This window comes from Zootoca vivipara, chromosome 5, assembly GCF_965207765.1.
Source record: "Zootoca vivipara chromosome 5, rZooViv2.hap1.1, whole genome shotgun sequence".
NCBI lineage: Eukaryota > Metazoa > Chordata > Lepidosauria > Squamata > Lacertidae > Zootoca > Zootoca vivipara.
The window spans coordinates 70,301,976-70,321,704 of record NC_142588.1 but is presented as its reverse complement, the minus strand read 5'-3'; the positions used below and the strand labels follow the sequence as shown (position 1 = coordinate 70,321,704).

The window sequence follows — 19,729 nt, the reverse complement described above, 5'->3', positions numbered from 1 at the left end:
ATTAAGATTTAATTGGGTGGTTAAGGCCACAACTTTATTAATTATGCATGTTGAGCGGAATTGGCTTAGGCGTTGGAACCTAACAGACTATATCCGACTCCAACCCGTGTGTTGGAGTCCTTGAGAAGTTAACCACCAGAAAGGAGCCCCGTGATGTAGATCTACTAGAGCTCCTCCTGTGGCCACCGAAGGGGCGTGCCTTACAGCCCAGGCAACTCCAGGCTCAGGACCAAGCCTCGCCCCCGGAATCCTTTAACGGAATTACTTCTCTAAATTTGGGCAGCTGATGACGTAACCTGCCCCTCCTCCATCTAATTGTTATGCAAATTTCCAACACCTAACCGCCTAACCTAAGTTGTGACGACATGCTACGAGGTAGGCGAAAAACCCATCATGGCTAGCCCAGTATGGGAAAAATCCTACCAAGCCCCCTGGCCAACCAGGGCGACCAACTGACGTCCATAGCAGCGTCCCCTTACCTCTTTTTAAGGGGTGGGCAGGCGGGTGAACTGTTCGCTCCGGCGAACAGGGGAGAAGAGGGACTGCTTTCCCGCCTGCGGAGCGCTTTAAAGTTGGTGGCTCCGCCCCGACCGATCCCATTGGCTGGTCGGGGGGTGACGCAGGCGGGAAGCTACCATCGCGTAGGGGCTGATCTCGCAGCCCCTACGCGATGGTGCAGTCAGGCAGCCCACAACCCCACTTCCGTCGCAGGCGCGGAAGTGGCTTTATAATATACACTGTGTGCCTACATCCTGAAATACACCTCAAAGTACATACCTTTGTAAAGTAAACTCTTAAATCCCTTACAGCATAATTCTAACCACATCTACTTAGAAATATGTCCTGTTGAATTCAGGATCTACAAGACCTGTCTTTTATTTGTATAGATATGTATGTTAAGTTGTTTTGTTTGTTGCAATTGGTTTTTAGTGTTTATATGGGGTTTTAAGTTGCTTTTGGTCACCACCATTTGGATCCCTTCCAATCGGGATTCAGGCCTCACCATGGGATTGAAACTGCCTTGGTTGCACTGGTCGATGATCTCCGGCGAGCTAGGGACAAAGGTGAGAGCTGTGGATCTCTCAGCGGCCTTTGACACCATCGACCATAACATCCTTCTGAACTGTCTAGAGGGGCTGGGAGCTGAGGGCACTGTCATACAGTGGTTCCGCTCCTTCCTCCTGGGCCGTGTTCAGAAAGTGGTGTTGGGGGATGAGTGTTCAGACCCCTGGGCACTCACTGAGGTGGGGTGCCTCAGGGTTCCGCTCTCTCCCCCATGCTTTTTAATATCTATATGAAGCCGCTGGGAGAGATCATCAGGGGGTTTGGGCTGGATGTTCATCAGTATGCAGATGACACCCAGCTCTACCTCTCTTTTAAGTCGGAACCAGTGAAGGTCCTGTGTGAGTGCCTGGAGGCGGTTGGAGGATGGATGGTAGCTAACAGATTGAGGTTGAATCCAGATAAGACAGAAGTACTGTTTCTGGGGGATAGGAGGCAGGCAGGTGTGGAGGACTCCCTGGGCCTGAATGGGGTAACTGTGCCCCTGAAGGACCAGGTGCGCAGCCTGGGAGTCATTTTGGACTCACAGCTGTCCATGGAGGCACAGGTTAATTCTGTGTCCAGGGCGGCTGTCTACCAGCTCCATCTGGTACGCAGGCTGAGACCCTACCTGCCCGCAGAGTGTCTCGCCAGAGTGCTGCATGCTCTGGTTATCTCCCGCTTGGACTACTGCAATGTGCTCTACGTGGGGCTACCTTTGAAGGTGACCCAGAAACTGCAATTAATCCAGAATGCGGCAGCTAGACTAGTGACTGGGAGTGGCCGCCGGGACCACATAACACCGGTCCTGAGATATCTACACTGGCTCCCAGTACGTTTCCGAGCGCAATTCAAAGTGTTGGTACTGACCTTTAAAGCCCTAAATCAGGCATCCCCAAACTTCGGCCCTCCAGATGTTTTGGACTACAATTCCCATCTGCCCCAACCACTGGTCCTGTTAGCTAGGGATCATGGGAGTTGTAGGCCAAAACATCTGGAGGGCCGCAGTTTGGGGATGCCTGCCCTAAATGGCCTCGGTCCTGTATACCTGAAGGAGCATCTCCACCCCTATCCTTCAGCCCGGACACTGAGATCCAACACCGAGGGCCTTCTGGCGGTTCCCTCATTACAAGAAGTGAGGTTACAGGGAACCAGACAGAGGGCCTTCTCGGTAGTAGCACCCGCCCTGTGGAATGTCCTCCCAGCAGATGTCAAGGCAATAAGCAACTATTTTACTTTTAGAAGACAACTGAAGGCGGCCCTGTTTAGGGAAGTTTTTAATGTTTGATGCTGTACTGTTTTTAATATTCGGTTGGAAGCCGCCCAGAGTGGCTGGGGAAACCCAGCCAGATGGGCGGGGTATAAATAATAAATTATTATTAATATTATTATTATGAGGAAAGTGGCTAAATAATAATAATAGAAGAGTTTACTTCAGGTAAGTGGGATTAGGATTGCAGTTTCAGTAGCTTGTTGAAGCTCATTTGAACTATATGTGAATCGTAATAGTATATGAGTGGATGGTTCGTTGAACTTTTATTGTTGGTTTAACATTTGAGTTAAATTCTTGGTGATGTTTTTTGATATGGAATAATTTTTTAATGTAGCGCTGAGAAGGTTCAAGAAATCATTGCGTGGCTAAAGGCTCATCCTGTCAGTGCACTCTCTCGTTCCTCTTGTGATTTACAAATTTTGGATATGGCTATTGTCGAAAAGATTGAAGAAGAAGTAGAAAAGTGCAAGGTACTATTTTTATTTTAAGTTTGGGGAACTTAACATACGTCTTCTAATCACAATACTGTATATAGGAATGAGATTATAAATTTAGATTAGAACTGATCCACTTCCTATCAGAAAAATTGTATTTAACTGGCATGATAGTTTGAGCTTAACTTTGGATTACAACCTGCTTTATGAGGTATGGCAACTAGTAAGAAAACATTAGCAATTTATCTGCTTACACACACTATCATATATTACTAATCATTTGTATGCCACTTAGTTAGCCAACAAAATTTTGTATAAAGATTTCAGTCTAGAAAGTTACACATATCAGGTGATACCCAGTGCTAGTCATACTCTGGCTAGACCCATTGAAATCAGTTGAGTTAAGCACACTGATTTCAGTGGGCCCTCCTCCGAGTGTAACTTGCTTGGATATCTATCACTCAGCTAGTGTGGTTTTGAAGACTTCTGAAACAGCAGTTCTGATTTGCCCCATAACATTATATTCCTTCAAATTCACTTCAAATATCATTATTTGTCAAGCACTGTTAAAAAAAAACCTCTCTCAAGTTCAGTGTCCCTGATTATGCTGATATAACATAAGTACTCATTGGCATAATAGACTGTTTTGGTTGTTCACTAGGCACGAATAGTTGAAAGAGAGGTGTTATGTAGAAAAAGAGCGATGATTCAGCTACTTTGAGCTAAAGAAAAATGTTGAAAAGCAAACATAATCCAAACTTTGTTCTGTGTATTCAGTTTCTTGTTTTCCCCCTTTAGCAAAGGAAAAGCAATAAGAAAGTGCGTGTGACAGTGAAACCTCACTTGTTATTCAGGGTAAGTTTGGGTTATTTTGTGAATGGAAGGTTCTTGTAAGATAAAGTCTTAACAGAAATTATTTCTTGTTCATAGGGGAATATGGTGCCTTTTTCTTGTGTTTCTATTTACTCCCTTCTCCTCCTCTGGCTCCTTTCCATTTCTGCCCAGCATATTCAGGTGAACTTACTCAACAGGCATGTAGTGGACTCAGGAGTGTGGAACCTCCTCCAGACCACCATTCATGAAAGCTTCAGCACCCTTTTCCTTAGACCTATTCATATCCCAAACAAACCATAAGTCACCTCTGTTGTTGGCCAGTTCTTTTCTCAGGTTTCGTTCCTACTGGGTAGAGGGCATATACTCAACCTTCCATGATCCAACAGCCTGCTCTGTGTCTCCCCCTTCACTTTCTTGATCTCCAGAGTCCTCAATAAAATCCAAAGAGAGGGGACGCTGTTGTTCTGGGAGTCCCTCATTGGTACAGCATACCATAGTTATCCGAGATTCTTTATCTCGCAAGGGAAGTCCCATTGTTTCTTTCTCCTAGCCCACAAAACCCAAAACTTGCCTACTCCACCCAACACACTCCACCAGGGCATCAGCCACTTTCAGCGCTCTTTTGAGTAATGCTAGCATTTCTGATATGTGCCATGCAGTACAAGGAGGATCTCCATTGAAGTTTTCACTGGCCTTCAATAGAAGGGTTCTCCATAATATCCTACCACTGACCTAGACAGCCTTTTATATTTTCAGGCATTTGGCTCTCTTTCCAATATGTTCTATGCCTGTACATCTACTCCGTCAGTCTCTTGTCCACAGTACAGAACTGGAGGTGTTACCAGATCCAACCTGGAACACAAAAGTTGCTCATATTTCCCCTTCCTTTAATTTTCTGGGTGCTAAGAGGAGCTAATCCATCAGTTCACCTCAAACCAGGAAGGGCATTCACAATAAGTGCCCAACATACATACACAAAAAGAACATTTTACAAAGGGGTTGCCTTGGACATTTCTGATTCTGCACCGCATTTTAAAAATGCTGTTTCCAATTTGTTCTTTGTGGACTAGTCTTAGTGATTGCATGTTCTACAGGCCACTAAGATGCCAACCAAAAATATGTTACAAAATTATTTGACCATTTTATTTCGTAATAAAATGTATACGGTACATAATGTTGTTTTTTTTGGGGGGGGGCTAGTGATTTTGTTCTACAATGTTAACTATTCATATTTGAATTCTTTTATATTTCATTCCTACTAGCCTTTAGAACAGCAGCATGGAATTATACCAGATCGAGATGCAGAATATCGACTGTTTGACCGTGTTGTTAATGTGAGAGAGAGTTTTTCCGTTCCCCTTGGACTTCGTGGCACTGTGATAGGAATTAAAGGAGGTACCACAATGCCTTTTTGTCTCTTTTGCTTTTAAAATAATGTGAAGATCATTCATTGAATGCAAAATGAGTTAGTTTCACACATAATGCTAAACTACGGCTAACGTTAACCATAGTAAAATCTGAGGCATCTATCACAGAATAGTTCAAAGCACCAACGAGAACAACCGGAAGCAGTTAGAATTTTAGGCATGTTCCATCGCCTTAGTGACTTTTCATTCGTGCACCTAGAAATCTGAACCATTGTAATAATTTTTTAAAATATCAGATGTGGCAAGCATTGTTAGTGTCCTCAGTATGCATAGTATTTTATGGAGTAACTTGTGAGGCAAGTGAAACACATCTGTGCCCTAAAGGCAAAGGAGGGAGTGAAAGTAATAAGCCTTTTGATCTCACTTTCTCATAGGAGTTATTTTAAGAATGTGAGCATGCTTGCATACATCACTCCAATCTAGGATGTTTAGCAGAGACAGATTTAGGGCAGTATGACTGGTTATGCTGCACTGGGCACTGAGTCTAGGGGCCGCTGCAGGGCGTTGCAACTATGACTTGATGAAAAGCGGGTGGGGTGCTGAATGCTGGACATGCACAGGATGTTGCTGAAATCGGAAAGACCAAAGTCTACCCCTTAGGAGCAGAGAAGGAATTTTCTTTATTCTTTCTGTCATGACAACAAAGAGTCTTGTGGTTTCTGTTGTCAGAGTTCATTTATAACAATGCTTTAAGGCAGGCATGTCAAACCTGCGGCCCTCCAGATGTTTTGGCCTACAACTCCCATGATCCCTAGCTAGCAGGACCAGTGGTTGGGGAAGATGGGAATTGTAGTCCAAAACATCTGGAGGGCCGCAGGTTTGACATGCCTGCTTTAAGGGCTCACTTAACTGAGTAGGTATTATACCTAATGCAAGGCCCAAAGGTTGAGAGATCTGTACTTAGAATCATAGCATTGAAGAGTTGGAAGGGAGGGGACCACAAGGATCATCTAGTCCAGTCCCCTGAAATGCAGGAGTCCTTTGCCCAATGATGGGCTCGAACCCACAACCCTAAGATTAAGAGTCTTATGCTCTACCAACTGATCTAATCTTCCTGTAACTGCACTTGTTTGAGGGCTGTTGAGTACCGTGACACACCTTATGTATCAATTGACATTTTGGCCTTCATTTGTAAATCACCTGGGTTTTTGCCCCCTTCCTATACCTGGGGGGTGCAGATCCTGACCTTTAAGGTGCCACAGGACCTTGTTGCAATAGGTTAACATAAATCGGTTAACATAAATTCTGATCAAGGATTGAAGACCTTTGTAATATGAGAAATAAATCTAACTACTTTAACTGTTCCAGACTGATTTAGGAAAGTTTCAAATAAAAAACAAGTTATGTAGTTGGGAGACATTGTCCTTAAAACAGTTCCAGCTTTCTAGTACATGTAAGCTAATGCCATAATTTGTTAGGGTTGTCCGCAGCTAAGTCATACTCAGATTAGACTCTAATAGACCTAGCATATTTGGGTCCATTAATTTTAGTGGGTCTACTTGTGAGCATGATTTAATTTGATACAACCCATAGTCTTCAAGATGTCATGAGATTATTTGTTGCACCAGACTCATGATTACACCTTTGGAAAATGTCAGTAATGCTTGCTTATAGTGCATATTTTCTTCAGCCAGCAGAGAATCTGATGTTCTGTATGAAGTACTGTTTGATGAAGAGTTTCATGGAGGCTTGACAATAAGGTTTGTTTATTTGCATCTTTTTAGGGTGTTGCACAGATCCTAGAGAAACCTGTAACAATTGCACAGAAAAGTGCTATTGGATATTTAGTCAAATCATCCTTAGAACAACATTAGGCTGGATCCAAATGTAGCATTTTGCAACTATTAGTTCTCCTGTTTGTGGATGAGACTTCAGTCCAGCAGAGGCACTCCTGCCTTTTGTAGAATTGCTAAGCTTTGAGGTTGTGGTCTACGGTCCCCTACCCATATACTTTGGGGGCACATATATATTAATCATGCACCACTGGCATAAGAAAAGCACTATTTTCATTAGCCTTCCTTTCCTTCTTCTAGGAGCTCACCTGGCAGAGGGTACCGCATTCCAGCCAGTGCCTTAATCAACCTTTCTTATGGTAATCGGTCTGAAACAGGAAATCAGAAGCTAACTGCCATAGTTAAACCTCAGCCAGCTGTGAGTCCCTACAGCTCATATTCACCCGAATCATTTTCTGTATCTACACAAAAAGCACATCAAGGAGGTCTCAACCATTCTCCTCGCTCCCTCTTTGTTCCAACTCGAGTAAGTCCACATTTAGTTCCTACAAATATGTCCCAGAAAATAAAGTCATTGTTAACTGTAGATCTCCTTGGATGCTAACTAAACATTTTTAATAGCAGAGTTTAGACAGGCTTTAATGATTACTGTCATCATGGTTAGCTAGCTTAGATTCATCCAGGTTTGCATAAGAAAACACCTGGAAATTTCTTAATCTTCATGATACACTTTGAGGGTAGGGAAAGGAAGTGTGTTTGATAAGGAATGTATTTCTATTTGGGATAAATTCTGTCAGTATAAGGAGGCTACGGTAAGTACCGTGTTTCTCCAAAAATAAGACATCGTCTTATCTTTATTTTTCCTCAAAAAAACCCCACGATGGCTTGTTTTCAGCGGATGTCTAATTTTTTTTAAAATTAAGTATGGTACAGTTTAACCTACAAGGTTAAACCTACAAGGTTAAACTGCTTATCACTACGGCTTAATTTCAGGGTATGGCTTATTTTCAGAGAAACACAGTAGGTAAGGAAATTTCCCAAAACAAATTAATGTTGATGAAAGGGTTCAAGTTGTACAGGTGTTCTTCTTTTACCACATTCACATGAGATAATCTATTTCCCCTTCCCCTTGGGCGGGTGGAGGGGAGGAATCATAGCAATAACAAGTATTTTAAAGAGGAAGAAACAAGTTGAATAGCTATTCCATTAAAATTTCTTAATCTTTCATCTAGCAAGTGAATGGAAGACAGCATAACAACCTCAAGGTTGAAACCCAAGGCAATTCCAATTCCCTCCAGAAAGGAGCATATTTAAGCAGCAATCAGAAATACAAAGTAAGTAGCATTATTTTCTTAGTAAATGCTAGTAGATGTAGACTGAGTTTGGGAAGGAAGTTGTTTGGGCATATATAGATATATAGATATGAAAGCAAATATTAAAAGTGGGAAAGATCCATCCCACACAGAATCAGTAGAAAGAACATAGCTCCTTAAAAGTGGAAACCCTTCTACCTTTTCAACAAAGGAGCCATTTTCCTTCCTGGAAGCTGGGGCTCTCCTAAGAAGTAAGTAGCAACAGGAAGAAAGGGTTCAGGGAAAATGGGAGAAGGAAGTCCTGTGGAAGTAAGGGTGTGGGTGTGTATGGGTAGTAGCAGGGGGGCAGTAGCAAAAGAGAATGGATACCACATGGGGGATTGAGAGGATTTTTGTATGAAGTGGGGAGTATGGAGTATCTTGTGAAACTGGGTCATGGGTCAGGCTGCTATCCGAATAAACCTTTTTAAAAAATTATTTTAAACCTCTCTTGCAAGCGTGAGCTCATTCTGAGCTTTAGACCACCCGACATTTGCCCTGCAACAATTAGCTACAAGTGTATACTCCTCTTTTGTGATTTACCCATTCTTCCATTTCTTATACATGGCTTTCCCAAATCTCAGCTCATCTGTGAGCCCCTTACGCAGCCACACCCATTGTGCAGCCAGCTTCTTTAGATGCCTCCCGCTTTTTTATTTCTTGTCTACATTTGGGCCTTCAACATTTCACCTTGAAGAAACTCCCATCCGCCCATTTAAAAAATAGAGATAAAATTGAGGAAGGCCCCTTAGGGTAGGGTTTAGGTATATGTGTGTGACGCTGTGAGGCAAAATGCCATGATACTGTAAGAACTGCATTGGTAAGCAGGCAAGCTGATGTAGGTGGTAAGCAGGCAAGTAGGTGGCTCCCCCTTTTACCTCTCCACAATGCCGGAAGACCAGAATATATTTTGCCCATTTCACTACTGCTTTGACTTTATGGGTCTAGGGCAGGCATCCCCAAACTGCGGCCCTCCAGATGTTTTGGCCTACAATTCCCATGATCCCTAGCTAACAGGACCAGTGGTCGGGGGAGATGGGAATTGTAGTCCAAAACATCTGGAGGGTCGAAGTTTGGGGATGCCTGGTCTAGGGTAAGTGACTTCACTTATTACCTCTCTTCTTCATTTTGCTTCTTAAACTGTTAAGCTATTAAATCTACACAGCCATACCTCTCTTGGTTGTAAGGATTTTATAAAAGCAGATCTTGCATAAATGGGTTGGTTTTATTTTTCCTTCCCACTAGGCTCAAGATAAGCAAGATGATGAATTTTGCAGCATTTGGCAATCATTGCAGAGCTCTGGAAAGCCCCAGTCTGCCCAACATGATAGGCATGAGAAGGTTAGTTTCTGTAGTGGAGTGGATGTGATGTGTGTGAGACTTTCTGAACAGGATTTTGCTACTGAACAATGTCATTTTCTAGGGTGGAATTTTACCTCAATACATAAAGCTAAATACGGGTGGCCAGTTCTGCAAACCAGGCTTCAATGAAAGTAGCTTCAAAGGCCAGCAAAGAAAACAGGAATCTTTCAGGAAGTGTAAGTACTTTTCTTTGAATTTTGTATATTCCTTCATCAAGTTAGGGATTCAATTTTGGAAAGCATTTAGTTTATTCTAGTCCTGTAGAAAGTGATGCTTATGACAGATGGAGTGTTGCCATTATAACCCCAACCCTTGGTATTTTCTCTGAAGAAATGCATGTCATTACCCTCTCTCCAAAAAAGGGTGAAAGTGGATTTAGGAGATTCATTGAAATCAATACATGGAGATCCATTGAAATCAATAGCTTTGAGCTTGATTATTATGAGTATGACATAGTTTGCTGTCACACTTTGAATTTTTGTTTGTTTTGTGAGGTATTATTTTTTAACTTAATCTGATTGATGTTCTTGTGGCAAGACGTTTAATAACCATCTCTATTTGAAACAGTTCCTGAGAAGGGACAGCATTAGCTAGCCCTAGTGCAATACCATTTTTCAACTTGGAATTTACTATTTGCAACTGCAGAAACCACTATTTGAATGACTGAAGTCTGTTTTTCTATGGCTGGTGCTTTTTCTAGTGGCCAACGCATCAGCAAGAAGGATTTCAGAGCTGGGAGCTTTGTCCGTTGGAAAACATCATTGTGTGCTTAACAAAGACAGAATTGTACTGCAGACTGTTTTTCACTACCAGCAGAAGCTGGTGTTACTTACTTTCTGTCTTTTCCCATGTCATCCTAAAGAACATGCATAGCACTCTCTGGATGTCCACAGGGCAAATTAGATAGATTGATTGATCAATAGCTATGTCAAAGCCATTTAGATAAACAAGTTCATTATTTCCTTTCATCCAACGTACTTAGGGAGAAAGGTTTCAACATCCACCGTAGCTAGGTGGATTAAAGCTTGTATTTCTTTGGGATATAATTTTCTTCATTTGATTCACTCAGTGAGAGCATCTGCAGCATTTTCTACAAGTGGTTTCTGAAGAAGTGTGCATGCACATGAAAGCTCATACCAATGACAAACTTAGTTGGTCTCTAAGGTGCTACTGGAAGGAATTTTTTTATTTTGTTTTTCTATGGGAGGGGTCACTCAGAAATTCTATTGGAATCGTGACATTTTCTTGCTTCAAGTAATGTAAGGAAGTCATTGACTCATTTGGTGGTGTCCTATTGGCCCTTGAGAAACACCTTTCAGCTAGTCCAGTATACCCATTTCTTTCATCCTGTTCAGGAGTTACATTGTGCTGTTTTGAGCTCTCTGTTGCAGCCGTTCACCCAGATTTTATCCCTTTTGTTACAACTTCTGAACAGAGATAGTAAAAAGAAAGTGGGGGAAAAATATACTAGATTGACAATGAGGACTCACCCTAGTTGTGCTTCTGTACCTATTTACCTGGGAGTAAGCTCCATCAAACTAAGTGGGACTCCCTTCTTAGTAGACACATGTAGGATTGCACGCACATACACTTGTTTTATATATAAACAGTTTTTGAAAAAACGTGTTACTTGTTTAGCTAATATTATAAACTTTTCTATTTGTAGCTAAAGACGACACAAAAGGTCCAAGAACTGACAGTCAAACACATAAAGGATCAAATAAACCGGTAATTTTCTGATGCCATTTTATGTTTGCTGTTTTATGGTGAACTGTTCAGAGGAAACAAAGGGCAGAAATACCCTGTTTCTCCTATTTTAAGACGTAGTCATAAAATAAGCCATAGCAGGATTTTTAAGCATTCAGGGAATATAAGCCATACCCCAAAAATAAGACATAGTGATAGACACAGCAGCAATGCCAGCCGTGGCAGGAGGAGGAGAAAAAAGAAAGACATCCCCTGAAAATAAGCCATAGTGTTTGGGGTTTTTTAAGGAAAAATAAATATAAGACGGTGTCTTATTTTCGGAGAAACACGATAGCAACGGTTTGTGCACAGACGCTTGGGTATGCCTAACATACCGGTATATTTTTGGACATGGATTAAATTGGCAGCTGCCCCACCGCATTCCTTCCACAGAGTGTAACTAGATGTGTGATACCCTGTTTCTCCTATTTTAAGACGTAGTCATAAAATAAGCCATAGCAGGATTTTTAAGCATTCGAGGAATATAAGCCATACCCCAAAAATAAGACATAGTGATAGGCGCAGCAGCAATGCCGGCCGCGGCAGGAGGCGGAGGGAAAAAAAGACATCCCCTGAAAATAAGCCATAGTGTGTGTTTTTTGAGGAAAAATAAATATAAGACGGTGTCTTATTTTCGGAGAAACACGTTATATCTGCTTGAGGGAGATGGCCCTTGTATGATTGCATAGGTCTTGACTAGTGAAGTTGAGAGATTTCCAAAATTACTTGTGCAGCTAATCACTGGTTAGGTAGGTGGCCATAGCTTTTAGCACGAGTGATGTAAGAAAGTATACCTGCAGGAATAATAGCTTTTTAAAAAAACAACAACATTTTTGCCTTGTTAATTTGCTTTTATTGTTTTTATTTTATTGCTGTATTGTTTTTAATATTTGGTTGGAAGCCGCCCAGAGTGGCTGGAAAAACCCAGCCAGATGGGCGGGGTATAAATAATAAATTATTATTATTATTTTACATTTGACGTGGTCTGTCTCAGAATTTTGCAGGTGCTAATAAGTATAGTGTGAAGCTATTGAAGAGGAATGAAGCCCCCAATGAGCCAGTAGAACCAAAGCCTGCAGTTGACAGTCCCAGTATAACCGAGAAGGTAGGAAATTGGCAATCTAAATATTTGCATATACCTGAGTATATTCTGAAGAAGAAGAAAAAATGACAAGTAGATTTTATTAGATATTAATTTTGATGCACCAGAATTGTCGAATGCTTTCTTTTCTTCACGGTCTTTTTCCATATGGGATTGCACCTGTGAAGAGTACTAGCCAGACCTTTTAGCAAGCTCTAAGCCATGAGATGATATTGGCCCCTCTCTCCCTCTCAAGCATAGGCCAGAGGATCACTAGACTGTTCATGTCAGATCCCTGCCTCTCTCCTCAGTGTCCTGCTGCAGATAATATATTTCTCAAAATTGTCAGAAAAAAATGGGTGAAAGATTTAAAATTCTCTCTATATAAATTATATCTCATGTATGTATTGTGAATTATTGTCTGTGGGCATCTAGCTAAATCATAGTGGTTTTATATAAACAGAACAACTAAAAAGATTGACAGCTGAGCCACTTTGTAGCGAGTTCCTGAATAATTTTACTTGTTTGCTTTGTTTGAAATACGTTTAACATGGCCCGCATGTGCTCCTGAGCTTTAGAACCTTTGTCCTTTGCTGCAGTATTGAAGAGAACTCTAGGCACACAGTGGAGACACGGGCAAAATTCTTTCAGACTTTGCAGTGAATGGAGACCTTTTAAGTAATATGTACCTTAAGTTCCCTCTAAATGAATAAGTTTTCATATTGGTTTCAATGGAATTTGCGCCTGTCTTCCTTTCTCTGAGTGTTGCTCTTCTAATTCTTTCATATATGCATATGTATATTCCTTAGAATGGATCTGAACTTGAAGACATTTTGGCATCTTTGAAAATTTTCAAAGAAAAAGAGGTGCCACGGTCATATCCCAAGGAACCAACTAGTGAAGAACACTTGTCTCCACAGTCTTTTGCTATGGTTTGTATGCTGCTGTTGAGTAAGCTGCAAAGTTGGAATTGACTTCATTTGTTTAACTTTGGGTGCATTTAATGTACAGACAGATTTCTATGATAAAATTCTCAATTCATACAATATATAAATGCTGTTTGCTTTTTTTAAAAAGAAAGGAACACAGATGCTCAAAGAAATTTTGAAGATAGATGGTTCTGACACAGCAGAAGCAAAGTCAGTGGCAAATGAAGTGTCTGCTCCAACTGGTAGGCAGGATTCTTGTGCACCTACCTCACAACATACCCATGCCAAAAAGATGGGTATGTATAAAAGCTTTGTTCTATAATTGAATAAATGGTTTGTGCTATGCAGATTTAAAATTAATGTTTATTGATTATATAATACCTTTGAACATCTAACATTCAATCAAATTAAACGAAGTACTCTGGTTCATTTCTTCAAACATGGTACTGATTACATGTATTTATTCTTCCTTGGTAGCTGCTTTCATGAACAAATCCCCTAGCACAGCAGGACCTCAGAACACTCAGGGCATGGAGGTTGGAGGCCACACACTTCTTGGACCACCAAACTCATTATCCACTCCAGTATCTGAGCTTTCTCGTATCTGTTCCCTTCTTGGAATGCTGCAGCCAGATTTCTCATTTCTTAGAACACCACAGGTAACTTAGCTTCAAATAGCAGATCTGTGTAGTATGCAAAAAAAAAAATATACCCCACCCATATTCTCTTTTATTTCCAGTTCAAGTCTTAAATGGGCTTGCACAAATATGGCCAAATTGTTCCACCCACATGCAAGAAGGAGGCATCACCAGACTTGAGATTTGCAAGGGACAAAATACTGTAGGAATGGCCACCGGGCATGAGGCACACCTCCGCCCGAAGGCAGGCCGCGGCTGTCTAAACGGCCCTTGGTCTAGCCTTTGGCTTTCTCAGTAATCTGCTGTGCCCTGTCTGTGACCTTTGCCTCCTTTTGGAGAGGCATGGCTCACTTCCCACTTGATAGGAAGATGACATTTTGAGAAACATATGTGTCAGCTCATGATGTAAAAGTGCTTAAGGTCAGGCTGATCCTGTTCCTGCATATTGTGCTAATAAAAGGAGCCTCTGCCGAGCTGGCAATCAGCTTGCTTACACACAGCTCACCTGCAACAACAACTCCTGACTTGCGTACTTCACTTCAAATACCTTTATGAACTACCCTAAAAATAAAGGGGAAAACAAAACAGGCTAATGAGCACTTGACAGCTATTGACTGCTGAGCAACATGGGAGTTGGGGTAAACTATAAACCAGGCGGTGGGGTGGAATGGAAAAGGAGATTAAAAGAATGGACACATAGGTATAAAAAAGAGTAGAGAGAATCATTTCATTGTCTTGAGTAGGTAATTTCTGGGTTCATGCTGAGAAGTTATTTGTCAGTGTCCCCAGGGACAGGAGTGAGAGCTGCTCCCCATTTTTCATCATTTAGACCAGGGTAGCCAGCATGGTGCCCACCAGATGCTGCTAGACTCCCCAGCCAGCATGGCCAATGGTCAGGGATGGTGGAAGTTGTAGACTGGTGACATTAGACAGAAGGATACTTGGCTAATCTTCAATAGGAAACTATGTTAGAAGGCAAATAAATTGCCCACCCTTTGTATAAATCGGTCCATTTAGCAGTCTGTTTGCAGTATGCTATGTAGAAAACAAGTTGCTTGTCTTCTTTTCTTCCATAGACGATGACAGTTTGTCAAGTAAAGCTATCAAATGGCTTATTAGTACACGGACCTCAATGTCACTCTGAAAATGAAGCTAAGGAGAAAGCAGCACTTTTTGCTTTGCAACAATTGGTGAGACCAGCAGTCAAAATGCTTTATAAAACCTTAGAATGCTCATCTCCATTTATTAGCTAGTCATGCTTCCCAAATCACAAACTTTAAGTATCCTTTTTCATACAGAGCTCTGTTGGGATGAACTTTCCTCTACCACCACCACCTGTATTTCCAAATTATCAACCCATGGGAGCTCTTGTGCCTCCTGGATCCATTCCTCCAGTCTTCACCCAGCACACTGGTACATGTAATCAATTTTAACTTCGTATGTGTGTAAATGCATGTTTTTCATACGGTATAGTTTGAAGCAAATTAAGCTTTTGTAGAAGTTGCATACTTTAGTAGCAAACTGCTAGTCCTCATCAGCAACAGTGCTTTCTTTCATAATTGCATATAATTTAATTATTCTATATAGATTAATTTTATAAACAGCACCCTAAGTTTTTATAAACAGAGTCCTAAAGTTTTTAGGACTTTAAAAAAAATCTAATGTTCTTTGTGAGACAAGTTGCATTATTTTTTCTCACAGTGAGAGGGGAAAGTATTGAATGCATTGATCTCTAGTGTCTCATAAATTTGTCTTTTGGGTTCCATAAAGAATGCACCTTTTTCTCCGTTTAAATTATTATGAGCTAAATTTAGCAGCTAAATTTCCTTTCTGAATTCCATTCAGAAGTGGAGGGAGGGAGGCTTTGAAAGAGTAGCTACCCATTTTTCTTAGTTAATACTGGATTCTAAAACGAGCTTATTGTTTTCACAGCTAATTTGTTTCCTTCACCACCTCATGCGTTTGGCCCAGTGCCATGGGGCGCACCAGTTCCAGTCCATGGGAAACCTTACTTTCCTGGTTCCTATCCTGGGAATATGCCTTTTGCAGGCACTGTACCAGCTGGTGCACACAATCAGTTTATACCCTTGCAGGTAAGATCTGACAGCAGCTACACACACACACACACACACACAAATTACATATGCTTCTCACATGTTAGAAAACTAAAACTCTTTTTTTTAAAGGTAACTAAGAAAAGGGTTGCCAGCAAGACTAATGTTGAGCCAAAGGAGTTCCCAGGTTCTCTTCAAAATGTGCAGTTAAAGAATGAACAGTCAAGCATCGACACTACAAAAATGAACCCACAGGATGCTTCTTCAGAACATTTAAGATCTCATCAAGCTGCTCCATCTTTCCAAGAGAAAATGGCTCCTCCAGGCTCAGTTGCATCTCGTAAGAAATCAGCACCAAATGTGTCTACTAAGCGAAAGCCCAGAAAATTGGCTGTCAATTTTGGTGCACCCAAATCTTCAGAATAAGTATGGGTCATGGATTACTTTACATTTCCTTAGTATTATAAAACCAATAAATATAATTTAAAAAATGTAAGCATAATACCAATTTGAAAGCTGTTTTGGACTGTAAATATTTTCTGTTAGTCACAATGAAAACAATTATGTTCACTGAAGAGCTTGATTTAACCTGATGTAAAACACAAGAAACTCTTGAGTTAAAGTAACAACCCTGTCCATCATGCCTCAGTCTGAAAAGTGGGGTTTGTGTACTGTCCCAAGAGAGGAGCAATAATACTGACTTGGCCGTCTTAATTGAGAATAGCTTTGTTTAAACCAAGATATAAAAGTCCTCAACGAATGCAAAGTATAATTCTTGATGTCTTGTTTTTAATGATATAATAACTTCTAAAAGCAATTTATATGTAACTGGTATACTTTATTTTTAGATTTTTCAGGTTTTTTGATCTGATACAGTGTGCATAGATTTTAACTATTGTGGCATTGCCAGTTGACTTTATGTAAGGTTCATTTCCAGGAGTTATGCCAAAGCAGCTTAATAACTTGGACTATTGTAATAAACTGTCTTTAACTAAATGCCACCACGAATGAGCCACTGACAGAGGAAGCCAGAGCAAATAAATGCTTCAGGGGTTTGCAGCAGGAGTAGACAAAATGTTGTTGTTTCAAAATGTTGCTGGACTCCAGCTTCTATTAGCCCCAGCCAGCATGGCCAATGGTGAGAGATGATGGGAACTGCAGTCTAACAACATCTGAAGAACACCATGTTGGTTTCCCCCTTTTTACAGAATAGGAGGTACCTCATCACTGTAACAAGTTGTAGTTTTGGGAATGACTCCTGTACGCTTCTCTACTAACGTGCAGCCTCCACAACAGAGCATTTCATTGTTCTGAAATAGTATTTACTCCTTGGATCTGGTATAACCAAAGCATGATTCCTTAAATAGTACAGTTCAGAAATAATGGTGAATCTTCCCAAATATTCCAAATTAGTATATGTGTAAGCTAGAAGACAACCCAGTCTAATTCGTATTCAGACTCAAACATTGTCTTCATTCTGCTGTGCTGTTTTAGTTCTACTGTGCTGTCTTCCTATGCTCTACTTCTTCTTCAGCACAAATTCATGTTTCATAATCTGAGATATGTAAAATACTAGCCTGAAGGATACTGTTTATCACTTACTTTTTGAATGCCATAATTTCTTAAAAGAGAAACTAGCTAAGCTGTTGTGGGTCACACATTACTCCCCCACCCCCTGTCTCAAATAACATAGATTAACCTAGGCATCCCCAAACTTCGGCCCTCCAGATGTTTTGCTCTACAATTCCCATCATCCCTGACCACGGGTCCTGTTAGCTAGGGATCATGGGAGTTGTAGGGCAAAACATCTGGAGGGCCGCAGTTTGGGGATGCCTGGATTAACCTCTTTATAGGAAAATAATGTTGCAACAGTACCCTGGATGCAATCTTAGCTCCACTTCTATGTATCATGGAGCTATTTAAATCTAAAATTTAACTGTATCCAAGGCACAAAAAAACCTAACCTGGTAACACTCTTCAAACTATATAGTATGGAATTATTATTTTTGTCATGCAGATTAATTTTCATGTTCTAGTAGTACTGTGCAGCAGTGGGGAACGTTTTGGCTCCACAGGCCAAATCCTAGTGCAGGAGGCAAAATTTGACATGATTGGATGTTCAGTGCACCACACAGATCTTGCAAAGAGCCTTCTATAATGCTTTAAAGTGCCTGTGGCTTCAACTTCACGCCCATCAGCTGTTTTCTATAGGTATTGGGGGACTTCCTCATGCAGCTGATAAGCAGGCTTCAGCTCTACCATCTATCAGCTAATGGCACCAGCTGGACGAGTGAGTTCTGCAGAACTCTGCTGCAACAGATGATCCACCAGGCTTTGACTTTACTACTGTTGGTTGGTAGAAGTGAAGCCTGATTTTCCTTGCTTGCTTTAAGGCCTCCGATTGTACATTGGAGCCAGAGGTTCCCCTCCGCAGGGGTTGCATTTCTTTGTTTTAGGGTGTCCTTGCTTTGCTGCATGTGAAGTGGTCCTGTTAAAGTGAAAGGTGCTTTCCTCACTTCTTTCCATTTAAGAGTGAAAATACATGCTTAATGGGGACTTAAAGCACTTAAACCTGGGACAGTCTGGCCATATTTCCCTTGACAAGGTCTGTCATACTGTTCTCACTTGTAGAGTTTAAATGATTTTCTCAGATCGTATTGCCTGATAACTTGACTTCAGTCTCTAGAGAATGAATAAGGTGGACTCCCATGGGAGAGAATTGATTTCTTTTACTATTGTGTCTCTTAAACAACATAAATTTTTAATTTGTTTACATCTTTGGGATTTATATGGTTACCAGACCCTTAATCCGGGCACTGGAATTGCTTCTAACATGCTAAATTCTGTAAGACTTTTTATGGACCCTGCTGCCAGCATAATAGAAATAGACACCCTGAAGATTTATGTGTGTCTCAGAACCAGCAAAATTCTCTTGTTTGTTGTTACCTATTGAACAGGGATTCTTTGTTTTCCATTCTAATAAAAATGCCCATCAAATTTTCATCAGCCTGGTTCCCATCTATACTTATCATTGTACCTGTTTCACTGTTTTCTATTCTCTCTGTTAATCTGCAGTATTAGTATCAGTTTCTTTATATCCACTGCCCAGTTTTTAGATACATTAATATCTAAAACATAAATAATTGGCTTATAGAATTTTTGCTTGTTTGTTTTTAAATAAAGTTATATGGCTTATTTCTCTCAAATGTATTTTGTAAATGCTGGAAATTTTCATTAAGATCTTGTACAGAGCAGTATTTTATTAAAATCTGAAAGGGAAGACTTTTTGTGCACATTTTTATAGTTTCTTTTTAAAAAAGAACTTTTGTCTATCTGCCAAAGTGAAATGTTTAAAACTGGCATGATTAATATGGAGTGTATTTTTGTGTATAGTGTTGTGCATTTCAGAATTCTAGCATGTAGCTGTGCAAAAGTATTTTTAAATATAAATGTACAATATACCAGGAAGGAATAAATCATATGGATTAAATACTCTGGAGAACTTTAATACAATAATTTTATAAAAGACTTGGCCTTGTCTGCTTGGAATAAAAATGTGAACTAAAATTTTGAGTTTCGGTATGTTTATTTCTCATTGGAAGAAAGATGTCAGGCATGTCTTAAACTGCATGTTCTATTTGGTTGTGGGGATTTGTGGTAATTTGTTCTTAATGTCCATTTGTTTTCATAGTCATGATGCAATCTTGGATTAAGGTTAAGATTGGCCATTTGTTTTCTAGAGTGGCAGGAGAGGTACAATTCAGTTCATTCACACTAAAATTGCTTCCTTGTAGGAGAAATGTAAGAGAGAGTGGGGATAATATG

At 40.6% G+C, this 19,729-nt stretch overlaps 1 protein-coding gene across 1 annotated transcript in view; it reads left to right on the top strand.

Annotated features, from left to right (window-relative positions):
• XRN1 (5'-3' exoribonuclease 1) overlaps positions 1-19,471 on the top strand; it is a 44,383-nt gene extending 24,912 nt beyond the window's left edge. Inside the window, exons 27-43 of the mRNA XM_035133766.3 lie at positions 2,649-2,784; positions 3,547-3,603; positions 4,845-4,977; positions 6,640-6,709; positions 7,043-7,268; positions 7,975-8,076; positions 9,340-9,435; positions 9,518-9,632; positions 11,123-11,184; positions 12,197-12,307; positions 13,093-13,215; positions 13,361-13,508; positions 13,690-13,871; positions 14,927-15,040; positions 15,149-15,263; positions 15,783-15,943; positions 16,037-19,471. Of these exons, the coding sequence (XP_034989657.2) occupies positions 2,649-2,784; positions 3,547-3,603; positions 4,845-4,977; positions 6,640-6,709; positions 7,043-7,268; positions 7,975-8,076; positions 9,340-9,435; positions 9,518-9,632; positions 11,123-11,184; positions 12,197-12,307; positions 13,093-13,215; positions 13,361-13,508; positions 13,690-13,871; positions 14,927-15,040; positions 15,149-15,263; positions 15,783-15,943; positions 16,037-16,330 (2,245 nt within the window). The 3' untranslated portion in view covers positions 16,331-19,471. The remainder of the gene's footprint in view (positions 1-2,648; positions 2,785-3,546; positions 3,604-4,844; positions 4,978-6,639; positions 6,710-7,042; positions 7,269-7,974; positions 8,077-9,339; positions 9,436-9,517; positions 9,633-11,122; positions 11,185-12,196; positions 12,308-13,092; positions 13,216-13,360; positions 13,509-13,689; positions 13,872-14,926; positions 15,041-15,148; positions 15,264-15,782; positions 15,944-16,036) is intronic.
• Positions 19,472-19,729: the final 258 nt, after the last annotated feature.